At 41.7% G+C, this 16383-nt stretch overlaps 1 protein-coding gene across 2 annotated transcripts; it reads left to right on the top strand.

Moving 5' to 3' along the window:
* Positions 1 to 3170: 3170 nt before the first annotated feature.
* LOC137286210 (sialate O-acetylesterase-like) lies at positions 3171 to 16078 on the top strand. Of its 2 annotated transcripts, none has more exons than XM_067817929.1 (9): positions 3171 to 3295; positions 4055 to 4386; positions 4730 to 4868; positions 5344 to 5467; positions 5626 to 5714; positions 8411 to 8541; positions 11073 to 11227; positions 14148 to 14340; positions 15357 to 16078. In XM_067817929.1, the coding sequence occupies exons 1-9, from the start codon at positions 3226 to 3228 to the stop codon at positions 15612 to 15614; spliced, it is 1491 nt and encodes a 496-aa protein (XP_067674030.1). In that variant the 5' UTR covers positions 3171 to 3225; the 3' UTR covers positions 15615 to 16078. The 2 variants fall into 2 exon arrangements, with proteins under 2 accessions (XP_067674030.1, XP_067674031.1); XM_067817930.1 differs by having other exon boundaries at positions 3224 to 3295; positions 5629 to 5714; positions 15357 to 15701.
* The last annotated feature ends 305 nt before the right edge of the window (positions 16079 to 16383 follow it).

Below are 16383 nucleotides of genomic sequence, written 5' to 3'. Positions count from 1 at the left end.
TACAAGCGGCATTAATCAACATGCCTTGTAACAAACCCCGTGTTGTGTACATGTAAGCACACATACAGAGATGCACACATGTACGGACACACACACGCTTGCATGCGTGTCTGCGTGCGTGAAAAGTGCGTCCGTACATACATACATACATACATACATACATACATACATACATACATACATACATACATACATATATACATACATACATACATATGATCATCATGATAGCATTAATTATGAAGAACAAGACATGTTCATGTTAGACTTCAGTTGATTACCATCCTTCCAACGTTTAATGACAAGGTATCTATAGTGGCCATTACACCAGCCTGACCGTCCGTCTAACGACCGAGAAGACTTACAGTACTTTTGCTACCCGAATTGACCCTAGCTGGATTTACACATGTACATCTTAGTGTACGTATAAACAATTATATCTGATCTAAACATGCACTCTGGTTCTTCTGTGGCTTGTCACATCACTGCACCCAGCATATGTCGTCGCCGACGAAAATATATAACTACCAGGTACAATATGTGCCGTGAAGGTTGTAATTCATTTTAGCCAGCGACAATATATTCTTGACAATGTATGGAGTAACAGAACTATCATTTGTAAAATGTTCGGCAGCAGCAGCAACACATTTCAGATCGAAACATCATCAAAACGTTATACCAAGATAAATGGTGAAATTTAGATGGAAGGATTTAGTGCAGCAATGAACGTTCTATAACTCTAAGTCAAACATTTTAAAACCTTAAATATTTAAAGTTGCGTTGCAAACTCAGCAAAAACAATGAGATTTTCATGTCTAAAAGTAGGACATATTTTCCTAAAATGATCCCATTCTGACATAACATTATGTGCCAGCAGCATGCAGTGTAATGTAAGACAATGGAGTCTCACAGACAAATGCGCCCAGCCCATGTCATCATGTTTCTTTGGTGTTGACGAGTTGATGACGGTGTTCTCCGATGCCTCGTATCTCCTATGCACTGCCAACAAACCCTCTCTACCCGTGCTCCCTAGTTTAGTGATCTGCCTTCAGTTGTTGGTGGTGTATAGCCCATATGTTATATTGTATTGTCCAAATTGTGATATTAGTTTTCACTTTGTTCTCGTCACGATATGGCTGAAATATTGCCGATGTGACGTTAAATATTAACTCACTCTCTACCCGTGTCCATCTCGCATATCTAAATGATAGTTTGTGATGATATAGAAAATACTTACAGCGGACTGTACCTGTTTCACAGGAGGAGTCGGCTTCTAGGAGAGAGAAGACAGACATGAAATCTTTCCAAGGCATTTTAGAATCTGAGGAAGTAAGACTTCTGTAACATTGTATAAAATGTGGAAGTGCTGTATGTCATCAGTTGTATACAGTTCTTCATTCACTGTTTATACAGCTGCCCAGTTCGTCTAAAACCGACTTGGTTAACCCATGTCATTGTGCCCCAATAGTGTGGACCGATGTTCATGCTGTTGATCAATGAATTAGTTGTCTGTTCCAGAAAATTATTACACATCTCCGCCATATAGCTGGAATATTGCGGAGTGCGGGGTACCAGTAAACTCACGAAAAATGTCAGGGCACGATTTTGTTGGTTGGTTGACTGGTTTGTTGCTTAACGCGATCAACAATATTCCAGCAATATGACGCCAGTCATCGATTCTGCACCAGACAAACCAGTGATCAATAGCACGAGCATCGATCTACGCAGTTGGGAACCGATGACAAGTGTCAACCAATTCAGTGAGCTTCATCATCCGACCCCGTTAGTCGTTTTTTTCACAAAAAAAGTGGGTTGCTAAAGACCAGTTCTAACGGGTGTGAAATACCAATTCTAACGAAATCTCAATGTTGGCTACAAAATTATACCTACCGCTCCCATCGTTATCCGTCCTTTGTTTCACGAACTGCATATAACCAAGCGAGGTCTTCATTGAGGCTTTGTCTTCAATAACCGTGTCAAGGAGCCAGCATTGTTTCTTCAGTTTGCCATAGAAAATGGACACACAGCTTTCTATTTGTGAGCACTGAACTGCGCAGTGAAGTAGATCAGCATCCCCAAGTTCCGTATAAGTGGAATTTTCCACAAATAGATTTACAGAGAAAAGTTGGAATACAGATATAACCAACATAGCTACAGCAAGCGTTTTGAGCTTCGGGAAGTTTGGGAATTTTGTACATATAAAAATTGATTGCCCAGTATGCGTATAACAGTTTTCTGTACGTTCCTTGAGTTTACCGTTGATCGATATGTTCAGTGTCTTAAAAGTTCAACTGTAGTGAGGTATTCTCACTAGATAATCATCTCGTACCTGTCAGCAATACAATACGTCCCAGGGCAAAGCATAAATGGAACCTTTCTGATGGTCATTATTGATATCTCTGCTGTTCTTCATGGCTTTCCCGTGTGAGGTTAAAGGTATATCATCCACGGTAGCCGAGTGATCAAAGCGTTCGCGCCTGTCGCCGAAGGCACGGGTTCGACTCCATGGGTTTAATGTTTGGAACACATTTCTGGTATCCTTCGCCGTGATATTGCTGGAATATTTCTAACGTTGCGTCAAACTAAACTCACCCATTCACTCCATCGTATTCAAACTACTTAAAGAAATGTATAACGTAGAATATAGGAATCTAATCTTAGTTTGAAAATCTGTTTGTATATCTCAGTGGTGTCACTGGGCAGTAAGGAATACCATTGTGTATATGTCGACACGGGGACTAGTTCAGAATTATTTATATGACCCGTGAACATCCGGGTTACAATTGATCTTCAGTAACAAATGTTTGTTGAAAGAGGGGACTAACGGGATTGGGTGGTAAGAGTCGCTGACACATGTAATCGAATGTAATGTAATTGCCTAGATTGATGCTCATATTGTTGATCACTGGCTTGTCTTATCCAGACTCGATTATTTACAGACCGCCTCCATATAGCAGGGAAGTGCGGCGTGAAACAACACACCGACCAAACAATTAAAAATGATACTAATTGTAAAATAATTTATATATAAGATTATGAAATGCACATATTATTCATTGAAATTAAGATAAAGTATTTACTGACATTAAATAGAGCCTAATGTATATAGAGATACCAGTGTTTATTCAAGAAAATCTATATATATAAACAAACACACCACCTGTTGTGCAGATAGTCAACAAGGCCGTCTATGACAAAACAGATGTCCGTTTCCCACAAACTAAGATGGAAGATAAAACCAGATTGCACCGCTACGCGAAATGGACGCTGTTGTTATTGCTATTACTTCTAGAAGGTAATGTCAACCCTCTTCCTCAAGGCTGACTTTATAACATGTTCGTAAGCTTGTCAGTTTAGTTCCAATTTTCACATTAGAATTGCTCCTCAGTAGTCCATGGTTGTCGTATGAGGCGACTAACGGGATTGGGTGGTCAGGATCGCTGAGCTGGTTGACACATCGTATCCCCATTGCGTAGATCGATGCTCAGGTTGTCAAGCACTGGATTATCTGGTTTAGAGTCCGTTAATTATAGACAAGCGGGTGTGGCTGGGATATTACTAAGTGAGAAATCTAGCAACGTGGACCTGAGACGAGTAGACACTTTCTCATCTCCTATTTTCGCCTTTTAATCTCGAGATATCAATTCTTCTTCTGGCGTTGGCACTCACTCCTCTAATACCACGTTCTCTTCTGACGTTAGCACATATCGTCTGTCGTGATATCGCTATATCGCTTTACTGAGGTCACCACAGAAGGCGATAAAGTGACGTCTCTTCATGACAACATACAGAGGCAGAGACAGAACATGCGTGTCATGTTCTCTTCTAGCCTCAGCCCTTACTCCTCTTGTCATATCGCTTTCTCTCCAGGCCTTAGCGCTTCCTCCTCTCGTAATATCATTTCCTCTTCTGACGTTAGCTGGGACTCCTGTCGTGATATCACTTTATCTTTTTCCTTAGGTCACTACAGAATAAAGTGATGTCGCTTCATGACCACATACAATGGCAAATACGTGTAACTGTTCATGATGTTTGTGAAAATCTTACGTTGCAGAGACAGCTGGCCTGGAATATGCTTCCTACCTCCAGCACCACATGGTCCTCCAGAGAGCGCCACAGAGAGCGTTGATTTGGGGATATGGAAGACAGATTGGAGATACAGTTACTGTTGATGTTTCTGGAAAAGGATCTGTTCACACAAGAATCATAAAATATGCGAATGATACCGGTGGTGTTTGGCAGGTTAAGCTCCCGGCAATTTACGATGCAGGACCTTTCAACATAACTGCAGTCGCCCCAGAAGGAAGTGTCTCCATAGATGATGTCTTATTCGGAGACGTGTGGATGTGTTCTGGACAGACTGACATGGTCTTCCCCATGTCCAAGGTTGGTAATATGAGTTGATTGACTGGCCTTCCTAAATATATTATTAATAACAGATGGCAATATTTTCAAGCTATTTCATGGTGTATGTAGGGTAATAATAATTTGCATGAACTGAAAAAAAACAACAAAATATACTTTCAAATTATAACTGCCGTAAACTTTTACTGGCTTGTGAAACTTGCAACAGGTGCTTGATAATAATTCAAGATATGTTTCTGGCACTGAGTATTATTGAAAACACTTTACGTTATGTGCATACAAGCACGTCATTGAACGCTATGATCATATGTTACATTCAACAGGTATCATTCACTTTTCGTTCCCCTTTGACTGTGATCATCAGGTTACCAACAGCACAACTGAGATCCATCGGTCAGCTGAATTTACGCACATCCGGGTACTAAAACCTCAAGAGTACCAGTCTAAAACTGCTCTGGATGATCTGAAAGACATCGACATCAATTGGGCACCCCCATCAAATGGTACCAACTGTTTGATAATGACCCCGGCAAGCAACCTCAGCTTGGAGTAAGATTCTTGAAGGATGGGGTGGTCAGGCCCAGTGACGTGGTCGACTGTGTCATAGGTTATTAGTATAGAATATTGGAACCAAATGTTTGCCTTCAATAAGGTTAGTTGGTACGTTTGTTGTTTTACGCCGCACTCAGTAATATACCAGTTATATGGCGGCGGTCTGTAAATAATGGAGTCGGGACCAGACAATCCAGTGAATAACAGCATGAGCATCGATGTGCACAAATGCGATACGATGACATGCGTATACCATGTCAAGGAGCCTAGCCACCTTATCCCGTTAGTAAGCATGGGTTGCCAAAGATCAATTCCGACCCGAGTCTTAACGTGTGTCAATTATTTGTAAATATTTTTATGAGATGTCAATGCATGACCAAACGTGAATTCAGTTTTTCTTATCCTTCTCATATTCTTGAATTCTAGCATCTTTGTACAACTTTTCGGCAATATGTTGGCTCTTCGGCGAATACCTCTACTCCCAGATAAAACACCCCATTGGACTGCTCCAAGTGTCATTTCCTGAAGCAACACATTTTTCACCTGAGAGGTAAATTGAGTGCTTCAAGATGATATAGTTTACAATTATAAGTATGGCATAATTTAATTTCTTACGAGCAACTGAAAATACTTAATTATCTTCTACATTTTGAATTTAAACATGTGCAATTGTTTTTATTGAAATATATTTGGTCATGACATTTTCAGTAGTATTCCGCCTATAGACCAGGAATCTTGGAATGGCATGATCTACCCGCTGTCGCACATGGTCACGTATGGCATCATCTGGTATCAAGGTGTTGTTCTCATCACAGCTGACTCATTTCTATTGGGGCAATGAGGTAACCTAGCGGTAAAACTTTCGCTCGTAACGCAGAAGATACGGGCTCTATACTGAATAAATAAACCGACAAGTGCTTAATTTTCCACACAAACAAAAGTTGAAATTCTTGAAGTAATCTGACAATGCTCTAACGTACTCGAGAACTACCAGCAAATTACTTGTGAATATTCATTAAGAAGGGGGTTGGAATTGGTAAAATCAATTTTCTCTGATGTCGATATGATAAAGGTATGAAATATGATCACATAAAACAGACAAATCGAACTTGTAGAACAATATATAGCCTACATATGCCACATGAGATTGCTTGATATTCTCGTTTAAATGTTCTGAATACATTATTAAAAACCTCTGGTTAAAGAGGTCCTGATAAACTTGACAACTGTCAATATTTTACTTTAAAATATTTCCTTCTTCATGTAAAGCATTAACATGCTCTAAATGAGATTTGTTGATCATGTTTTTGGTTGACCTTTTTATTAGATAGGTATATTATTCTAAAAACTGATATTCTTACAAATGAAGACAAAAACTGAATTTCAACGAGTGATTGGTTCCTAAAATTGAGTGCATGATCAGATATGTCTGTAACAAATTCGTTCAAACTATGGAGACTCTTTGCATTCACCCAATGAGCCTTGGCGAATAATGTTTGTGTAGGTAAACTGAAAGTATTAAATAACTATCGACGTTTAATGAGATCCGCAATACGCAACAAGCGGCAGTAACATAACTGTTGGTTAGCATTGTTTCAGTTTGTTGAGTATATGGATGAGCCTGCGTGCGTGCCTGCTTGTCCGTGTGCGTGCCTGCTTGTCCGTGTACGTGCCTGCTTGTCCGTGTACGTGCCTGCTTGTCCGGGTGCGTGCCTGCTTGTCCGCGTGCGTGCCTGCTTGTTCGCGTGCGTGCCTGCTTGTCCGCGTGCGTGCCTGCTTGTTCGCGTGGATGTCCAAATGATCATAGAGATGCTGGCGTTGATATTGGACCCAAAACAGCCATTACATCTTCGAATTTAACTTAATTTATTTCATATGGGCACTAGTAATTGGCATGCATTCAAATTTCAGTGGATGAACTTATAGCGCAAACAAATTCCTTCGACAGTCTAGTGGAAATCTCTGCTGAATTCATGTCAGCAAAACAACTGCTCGTCACTCATCGACGCCCACTTTCAACCATATATTTTGGAGACTGCTACTAAATCACATCTAATCACTTCCTTCCCTGGAGACACATACATATATGTCACTCAATTTGTTAAACGTATTCTGAAATATTGATATAGTAATGTTGCCAATTAATTTTGCATGTTTTCATTATCAAGGAAATGACTTTTGTCGATTATATGGATTTCCTTTTCAACGCAGTTTGTGTGTACAGTAGACATAGCTTTTTTATAATAAACTAAACAAGAAGAGGATGTGAAAATGGCAGGCCACCTGGAGTAAGTGATAATGTGTGCGTGCGTGTGTGTTTTCTATCCATGTCAAATTCAGTCATGTTATCTCAAAAGACTGTCTACATCACACTGACCAAAAGTCCCCCTTGATATAAGAAACCACGTACATGCACATGCACATCGTGTGTCTTTCCTCCACCTATTGGGGACGGTGGGGTAGCCGTGTAGTTAAAGCGTTGGCTCGCCACGCCGAAGTCCCGGGTTCGAATCCCCACATGGTCACAATATGTGAAGCCCATTTCTGGTGTTCCTTGCCGTATTGCTGGACTCTTGCTAAATGCGGCGTAAAACCATACCGGGGCGGTGGGGTAGCCTTATGGTTATGGTGTTCGCTCGCCACGCTGAAGACCCGGGTTCAGTTCCCCAAATGAATACAGTAGGTACATTTCTGGCAACACGGCGGTTATATTTCTAGGATACTGTTAATCACTGTATAAAACAATAATCACTCACTTTCATCTAGCCCAGCGAAGAGCATGTTTACGTATATTGTTATCATATTGTCTTCCAAATACGGATATCATGGGCTGTATAACAAACACCTGGGAATGCTCTCGACATGCTTGACGTCATTAGTGAAAGTCTAATTCACATTCACTAGAAATATATTCGTATTCAACATTGTTCTCAAAAGTGTACCAAAGTAAGGGCCCAGATTTTCGAAGCTCTCTTATGACTAAGACAGCCGTAAGTCAATGTTAATGTATGACACTTACGACTATGTTAGTGCTACGGGAGCTTCGAAAATCTAGCCCTAATTGCTGAAGATTTCACTCAACCCCCTCATACACTGCAATAAAGTAAACTTTATATTATAGCTAACGTACACAGTAATAGTTCAGGGCAAATGTGTACTTTTTTAGACTAGACTTGGGGGTAAAGCGAATTGTATTTGCAAGATGCCACATTGAATACCTGCCGAAAATAAATCTGAGGCAGTTGAGAAAACGATGGTGATGGTGACCTAAATTAACAATTCTCGTTCACGGTTAACAGACGTGCTGTTGTCTTGACGTTAGGGAGCCATTTACCAGAAAAACAAAGGATGAACATTTTGATCATAGAAATGTTTGTAATGAAAAGGCTTGTACGAAATCCTATGAGTTAATACCCGCCAGCGCCGCATAGTCGAAACAATATTTCCATGTTATCATATAATACATGTATATTATTCATATTCCATATTTCAGGATTGGGCAATCTAAAATCAGATTATAACTACGGCTATGATTTCACAGTCATGATGTCCAACATCAGAGCTCTCTATAGATCCAAGACGCTCAACGAAACAAGCAGCAGCATGCCTTTCGGAATTGTGCAGGTAACTGAAACACACTAATTATCATCAAAAGGTGATAAATAGTTTTACTGTAACAGTTAAGGATGTTTCACAGTTCACATTTAATTATTGTTGTTGTTTTTTAAAGGAAATTGATTTCATTTTTGAATTTTGAGAAATATGGTCTGTAAATAGATGTACTTTAACGGTTGGTAGTTTTGTTTGGTAACTTGAATTGTCAGTGGCTGTACCCTCAGAGGTAAAATTGTTGTAAGTACAGTAAAATTAATGTCCTCCTGAGAGGGTACGTCAGTCTCAAAACCTCCGATGAAAAGTCTATGGAGTTTTTAATCGTAGTATTCTTGTTATTTTAACAGCGATCCGGGTAGGAAAGGTACTGTAGGTCCCCATGGTCCCTAGTATGGTGATCTGCCTTCAGTTGGCGATCTATAGCCCGCGTTTTACAATGTATTGTGTGCTGTCATTGCTAGAATGTTTTACTTCTCCATGCTAGTTTTGTATCCGTATCTGTAATACCCTAGTCGTTTTACTGTCCACCGTATCTATTCTTCAAATGTTGTGATTTGTCTCAGATAAAAAATATTGTCGATATAAGAGATATTGTCGATGTGACGTTAAATATTAACTCACTCACTCACTCACTGTAATTGTCTATTCACATTTTACTATGAACACTGACAAAATACACCAATGATAAATTATTAATACCGCTTCACATTCTTGCTCACCCTTCACCTAAGTGTCGCTGAGGGGCCAAGTTTGTTGAGGGGCGGTGGGTAGCCTGGTGGGTCAAGCTTTTGCTCGTCACACCGTAGACCCGGGTTCCATTCTAAACATGAATACAATGTCTGAAACCCATTTCTTGCGTCCCCCGAAATGATATTGCTGTAATATTGCTAAAACAGGCGTAAAACTAAACTAACTCGTCATTATAGCTAAAATGGATAGAATTAAAACGCCCGCACGTTATCAGAAATAAGCGGGCCACTGTTACTTGATAATGCCCGGAAAATGCTTGACGACGGGCCATTGTCAACCCCGTTGTTAGGTGACGCCATAAGTAGCTATGGTGTTGGAAGTTCAATCACCTACGGTTCGTTTGAACTTGAGCCCATTATTGACGATATATCTGGCTCACATTCGTCACATGTGCCTGTGCCATTATGCACCTTCTTGCCTGTGCCAACCATAACAGACCCGTGAACGTCCGGGGTAGAATAGGCTTGCCGCAACCCATGCTTGTTATGAAAGGCGACTGTGCTTGTCGTAAGATTCGACTAAAGGGATCGGGTGGTCAGGCTCGCTGACTTCGTTGACACATGTCATCGGTTCCCAATTGTGCAGATCGATGATCATGCTGTTGATCACTGGATTGTCTGGTCCAGACTCGAGTATTTACAGACCGCCGCCATATAGCTGAAATATTGCCGAGTTCGGCGTAAAACTCAACTCACTCACTCACACTCAACCATAACAATTGCACCATAAATTACAACATACAACAATGAAAAATCGACTAAAAATCTAACGTTGTTGAGAACTGAAAACAATGGCGCAAAGGTAGTATGGGCAAAGGTCAAGGTCGAACGTCGTCAATCTCAATAGTGACTTCATCTGTGTTGTTCTATGACGTGTCTCTGTTTGTAAAATGTGTGTCAGTGAAAGACCTCAGGCTTCTGCAAGAGATAATGTCCTGAAAATTAGCGGTACCCTTATCGTATGTCTCGGAGTTTGTTGAGCAGAGGTGTCACGAATCTGTTCTCATGAAAGAGGACATGCAAGCTGCACACACGTATATTCTCCATAGTTTACAACAAAATTTAAATACGATCTAAACAATGACAAATATGTTTCGAGTATAAGCATTAAGACGACGTAATGTGTTTTAGTTTATAAGCTAAGGCTCATGTGATTTGGCAAATTATAAACCGTGGCAAGTAAAAATCCTATTTTTAAATCTCTACAGTAACTGGCCCGACAGGTTCGTGAATTTTCAGGGGATATTTTGTAAACATATCACTCTCTCCGAGTTATAACACACTTTTAAATAGTGCAAGAGTATGGCCTAATAAAAATGTTCGTCATAGCAGCTTGGTGATGCAATCCCTGTCTACATTCGAATTAAGGGCTTGTGAATTATTTTGTGGGCTAGTAATCTTCAGGCATACCTAGCCCTACTGGCTTGCAAAATTTGGAATTTATTTCACAAACTGGTTAGAAGACAGCTGAGCGTCAATCCAAAGCAGTAATGGTACCGTCGTACATCTCAACAGCCATCCCTTAGGGCAAACTCCCAAGCACTCTCCTAGTAGGTGAAAATATAGTATAGCGTGAGTTCAAATCCGTACTCAGCGTTCCAAACCTTTGCGACCCATCGCAACCAAAAAGTAATCGACGTGGCATAATTAACAAAAACACATCCTCATAACACTTTGCTTGATTAGACGTCAAGAAATGACATTTGGCTTGAGAATTGCCTTCTTAACGTACGTCATAGAATTTGAAATTGCACGTAGTGTTAATGAGTAGTGTAAGTCTGTTGATAATTTTAGATGGGACCGATAACGGCACCTGCGTATGCGGGCCAGGCAGCGGACTTCAGATGGAGCCAGAGTTTTGACTATGGTGTAGTTCCAAACGGGAGACTGACGAACGCATTCATGGCTGTAACAACGGATCTGGTTGATCCGCAGTCTCCTTATGGACAGTAAGAGTTTATAAAAACCCACAACCCACAACCCACAACCCACAACCCACAACCCACAGTCAGATACGGCATCTCATACCATGTCACAGCGTCCAGGACAAGTCAACATTGGGGTGATGTATTCTGGCATCAGTGTTACCAGATGTTACCAGACGACCTATGTTGTTACCGTCCCCTGCTCTTCATGAAGTGGGCGGTGGGGTAGCCTAGTGGTTAAGTATTCGCTCGTCACTTTGAAGACCCAGTTCGATTCCCCACATGGCTACAATGTGTAAAACCCATTTCCGGTGTCCCCAGCCGTGAAGTGGCTGGAATATTGCTAAACGCGGCATAAATCATCTTCATTCACTCACTAAATAATGCAGCGACTGGATGAATGAGAGAACTACCGTGCACATGTACCTCTGAAATTTGGGGTTTGGGAATATGCAGATTGCAAAGTGTTACGCTATGCTGATCAAAAATAAACTTGCTCACTCACTACATCACTTTTCATGAAGGAAACATTATAATGAAATTATTATAGTATTAGTACACATGCATTATCATGCAATGCACTTTGGGAAAGTAGTCAATAGAACAGGAACGACATGGCAAACCCTTGGCTCAGGACTGCAGTTAACATGTCCTCCAGAACACCTGGTGTCATCACTGATTTTCAGTGCGCCTTCTATACAGATCTCTTTTTTATGCCAAACATAATTTATCTCTGTTGATAGTCAAGAATGGGTATTTCTTTGCACTGACATTCTGTATTTGAGTGTTTGATGCCCTATTGATCTAGTGGCTAGTAAAGTGCCAAATATATGGGCTAGGATGACGGTGGCCGGTGATGTCGAACTAACGTGTCACCCTAACAGCTGCCAAGCCGCACATAAGTCATCTTTCATAGCGCAGTCTCCAAACACCAAGTGATCGCGCAGTCTCCAAATACCAAGTGATTGCGCAGAGTCTCCAAACACCAAGTGATTGCGCAGAGTCTCCAAACACCAAGTGATCGCGCAGAGTCTCCAAACACCAAGTGATTGCGCAGAGTCTCCAAATACCAAGTGATCGCGCAGTCTCCAAATACCAGGTGATCGCGCAGTCTCCAAACGCCAAGTGATCGCGCAGTCTCCAAACACCAAGTGATCGCGCAGAGTCTCCAAACACCAAGTGATCGCGCAGAGTCTCCAAACACCAAGTGATCACACAGAGTCTCCAAACGCCAAGTGATCGCGCAGAGTCTCCAAACACCAAGTGATCGCGCAGAGTCTCCAAACACCAAGTGATCGTGCAGAGTCTCCACACACCAAGTGATCGCGCAGAGTCTCCAAACACCAAGTGATCGCGCAGAGTCTCCAAACACCAAGTGATCGCGCAGAGTCTCCAAACACCAAGTGATCGCGCAGAGTCTCCAAACACCAAGTGATTGCGCAGAGTCTCCAAACACCAAGTGATCGCGCAGAGTCTCCAAACACCAAGTGATCGTGCAGAGTCTCCAAACACCAAGTGATCGCGCAGTCTCCAAATACCAAGTGATTGCGCAGAGTCTCCAAACACCAAGTGATCGCGCAGAGTCTCCAAACACCAAGTGATCGCGCAGAGTCTCCAGTCACCAAGTGATCGCGCAGAGTCTCCAGTCACCAAGTGATCGCGCAGAGTCTCCAAACGCCAAGTGATCGCACAGTCTCCAAACATCAAGTGATTGCGCAGAGTCTCCAAACACCAAGTGATCGCGCAGAGTCTCCAGTCACCAAGTGATCGCGCAGAGTCTCCAGTCACCAAGTGATCGCGCAGAGTCTCCAAACGCCAAGTGATCGCGCAGTCTCCAAACACCAAGTGATTGCGCAGAGTCTCCAAATACCAAGTGATCGTGCAGAGTCTCCAAACACCAAGTGATCGCGCAGAGTCTCCAAACGCCAAGTGATCGTGCAGTCTCCAAACACCAAGTGATCGCGCAGAGTCTCCAAACACCAAGTGATCGCGCAGAGTCTCCAAACACCAAGTGATCGCGCAGAGTCTCCAAACACCAAGTGATCGCGCAGAGTCTCCAAACACCAAGTGATTGCGCAGAGTCTCCAAACACCAAGTGATCGCGCAGAGTCTCCAAACACCAAGTGATCGTGCAGAGTCTCCAAACACCAAGTGATCGCGCAGTCTCCAAATACCAAGTGATTGCGCAGAGTCTCCAAACACCAAGTGATCGCGCAGAGTCTCCAAACACCAAGTGATCGCGCAGAGTCTCCAGTCACCAAGTGATCGCGCAGAGTCTCCAGTCACCAAGTGATCGCGCAGAGTCTCCAAACGCCAAGTGATCGCACAGTCTCCAAACATCAAGTGATTGCGCAGAGTCTCCAAACACCAAGTGATCGCGCAGAGTCTCCAGTCACCAAGTGATCGCGCAGAGTCTCCAGTCACCAAGTGATCGCGCAGAGTCTCCAAACGCCAAGTGATCGCGCAGTCTCCAAACACCAAGTGATTGCGCAGAGTCTCCAAACACCAAGTGATCGCGCAGAGTCTCCAATCACCAAATGACCACTGGAGGTCCTTCGTTTCGAGCATAGTAGACCCAAGTACAAAATATTGCACTTTTCATTTGCGATTGTATGCTTATGATTTTGTTTATTTGTTTTCCATGGTCAGCAATGTATATTCTATATCATGAATAAGTGATAACTGTGTTTTATTTATGTTTGGTTTTTATTTTTGTTTTTTTGTTTTTTTTGGTTGCACGTGACCTTTAAACTTGAGTGTTTAATTAAACGCTATCCTTTTACTTGGTTTAAGGGAGACTTAATGGAGTTGATATACGTCACCACCAGTAATGACAGAACTGTAACAGAAATATTCGCATAAATTTCCCAACATGACGAATACATGAAGTCAACACATTTGATTGTTCATGCTAGAGTGTTTGCAACATGCATGATACTTACAGAGATCATCCACGATGCAAGCAGCTCGTTTCAGCCAGATTAGTGTTGGGGGCACTAAACATCGCCTACAGTGACAAAGACGTGGAATTCGAGGGACCTTATCCAAATAACATAACGTTTGTCAGGAACGCAACCAAGCTGATGCGGATACAGTATAACCAGGTCATTGTGTTGCGATCAAGGTCTGGATTTGTGGTAAGTAACCACACCCTTATAACAAACCCGTGAAAACCCGGGTATAATTGATCTGCAACCTCTCGTACTTGTCACATGAGACGAATAACGGGTGGTCAGGCTCGGTTGATACATGTCATCGTAACTCAAGAGCGTAGATCGATGACAGTGATGTTGGTCCAGACTCAGTTATTTACAGACCGGTGCCATACAGCTTAAACAACAAACTAAGCAGCCTGCCCAAGGAATACTTTGTCCAGACTTTTAATCGATTTTAGAAAATAATGTCTTTGAAAATGCTTAAACATATTTTGCTTTGGCCTGTTGACAAAAACAGATTATAGGTCACAAAAACATTGTTCAATCTTTACCTAAAACAATATTTAAGCTCATAGTTTTAACTGGATGTTCCATGTCAAAAGTTGTTGAAAGAATTTCCAATCTACATAGAAAATGTCACCTTTAGAATATCATTTATCGGTTCCAAAGTGATTTATATATTTATTTTTCAAAATACTTTTGAATCACTATTTAGACCATTATCTTGGTTGTTGTGAGTGATTATGGTTTTACGCCGCTTTTAGCAATATTCCAACAATATCACGACAGTTTTCACCATTGTTACCATTGGTATGCCAGTTAGGTTTAAGAACTAATTATATTAATTTTGAGTTTGTGACAACAGTTCGTGTTACATAAAAACAAATCTACCGAATTACTCATAAACAAGTGAATTCATCAGCGACTTTGACGTGAATTTGTACACATTAGCATTATCTCACAAATGCTTTCGACCCGTGAAGATCCGGGTTAGAATTGATCTTCAGTAACCCATTCTTGTCATAAGAAGTGACTAACGGGATCGGGTGATCAGGCTATCTGATTTGGTTGACACATGTCATCGTGTCTCATTTGGGTAGATTGATGCTTATGCTGTGTGGTCAAGATCTATTTGCAGACTGCCGACATACACTAGTAATTGGAATATAGCTGAGAGCGGCGTAAACTTAAACTCACCAATTCACATATGCTTTCAGTTTTGCTGTTCAAGTGTGAGTTCGGAGAAATGCTACGACACAGACAAGCATATTCCAGCACCCATCCTGTTCCATGACGAGACATCAGTGACAATATCGTACGCTGACTGCGGGACTGACTGGGTTGTTGGCCTCTCCTACGATTGGTCGGGAAGTCCGTGCGAGGCCTACCAGCAGTGCGCCATCTACAGTAGAGACACTGGATTACCTGCCCCTCCTTACATCAACGGATGGCCTTGGTATACTCGGCCAACTTGAAAAAAATATATTTGTATCCCACAGGAAGACAAGTACTTTTTTAAATGGGTTCCTGTCTTTCTGGAGTTATTAAATGTTTAAAAGATACTGTCTCATATTTCTAAGGCCTAACAATGGACCCTAGATCTCATAAAATACTCGGATATGTCAGACAAAGCGAGGGAGTAGCTTAACGCCAGTTGTCGCTATATTCCAGCATGATTACGGTCAGGTACATCCGAAATGAGCTTCACATACTGTACCCATGTGGGAAATTAAACCCGGATCTTAGGTGTGATGAGCGAACGGTTTAACCGCTCAGCTACATGTATTTCGCCGCCCCATGTCAGACAAAAAAAACGAAGGGATTGATAATGTGAGCAATATTCCAAACTAATAATTGTAATATTTGTAGTAACATCTGTGTTCGTAGAAAAGTGTCAAAAGGCGAGACAACACCTGATATAAATAGCGTTTCATCGTTACAACGCTGTTTTACGTCTAACGTTTTGAACTTAGAAAGCAACACAACTAAGGAATTGTTATGCGAAGTATATAGCCTAATAACTAGCTCGACGTAGTTATGCTATACACATAGAGAGATATTTATTAATGCATCCTCCATATACTGACAACGGAGAGTGAATATAGTTATACACCGCTCTGGGCAATATTCCAGCAATATCATGGCAGGGGACACCAGGGCTTTGCGCGTTGTACTCATGTTGGGAATCGACTCCATGTCTGACGAGTGAACGTTTTAACCACAAGGCTATTCCACCGCCCCACT

This window comes from Haliotis asinina, chromosome 6 (genome assembly GCF_037392515.1).
Source record: "Haliotis asinina isolate JCU_RB_2024 chromosome 6, JCU_Hal_asi_v2, whole genome shotgun sequence".
In the NCBI taxonomy this organism is placed as follows: Eukaryota; Metazoa; Mollusca; class Gastropoda; order Lepetellida; family Haliotidae; genus Haliotis; species Haliotis asinina.
The sequence above is the reverse complement of the archived record's forward strand: the minus strand, read 5'-3'. Positions and strand labels throughout refer to the sequence as shown.

What these genes read in the sequence shown, in the direction of transcription:
- LOC137286210 (XM_067817929.1), top strand. Translation starts at nt 3,226, where the DNA reads ATGGAAGATAAAACCAGATTGCACCGCTACGCGAAATGGACGCTGTTG. An exon ending in ATTGCTATTACTTCTAGAAG is followed by an intron (nt 3,296 to 4,054) that starts GTAATGTCAACC and finishes CTTACGTTGCAG; the next exon opens with AGACAGCTGGCCTGGAATAT. An exon ending in ACACATTTTTCACCTGAGAG is followed by an intron (nt 5,468 to 5,625) that starts GTAAATTGAGTG and finishes TGACATTTTCAG; the next exon opens with TAGTATTCCGCCTATAGACC.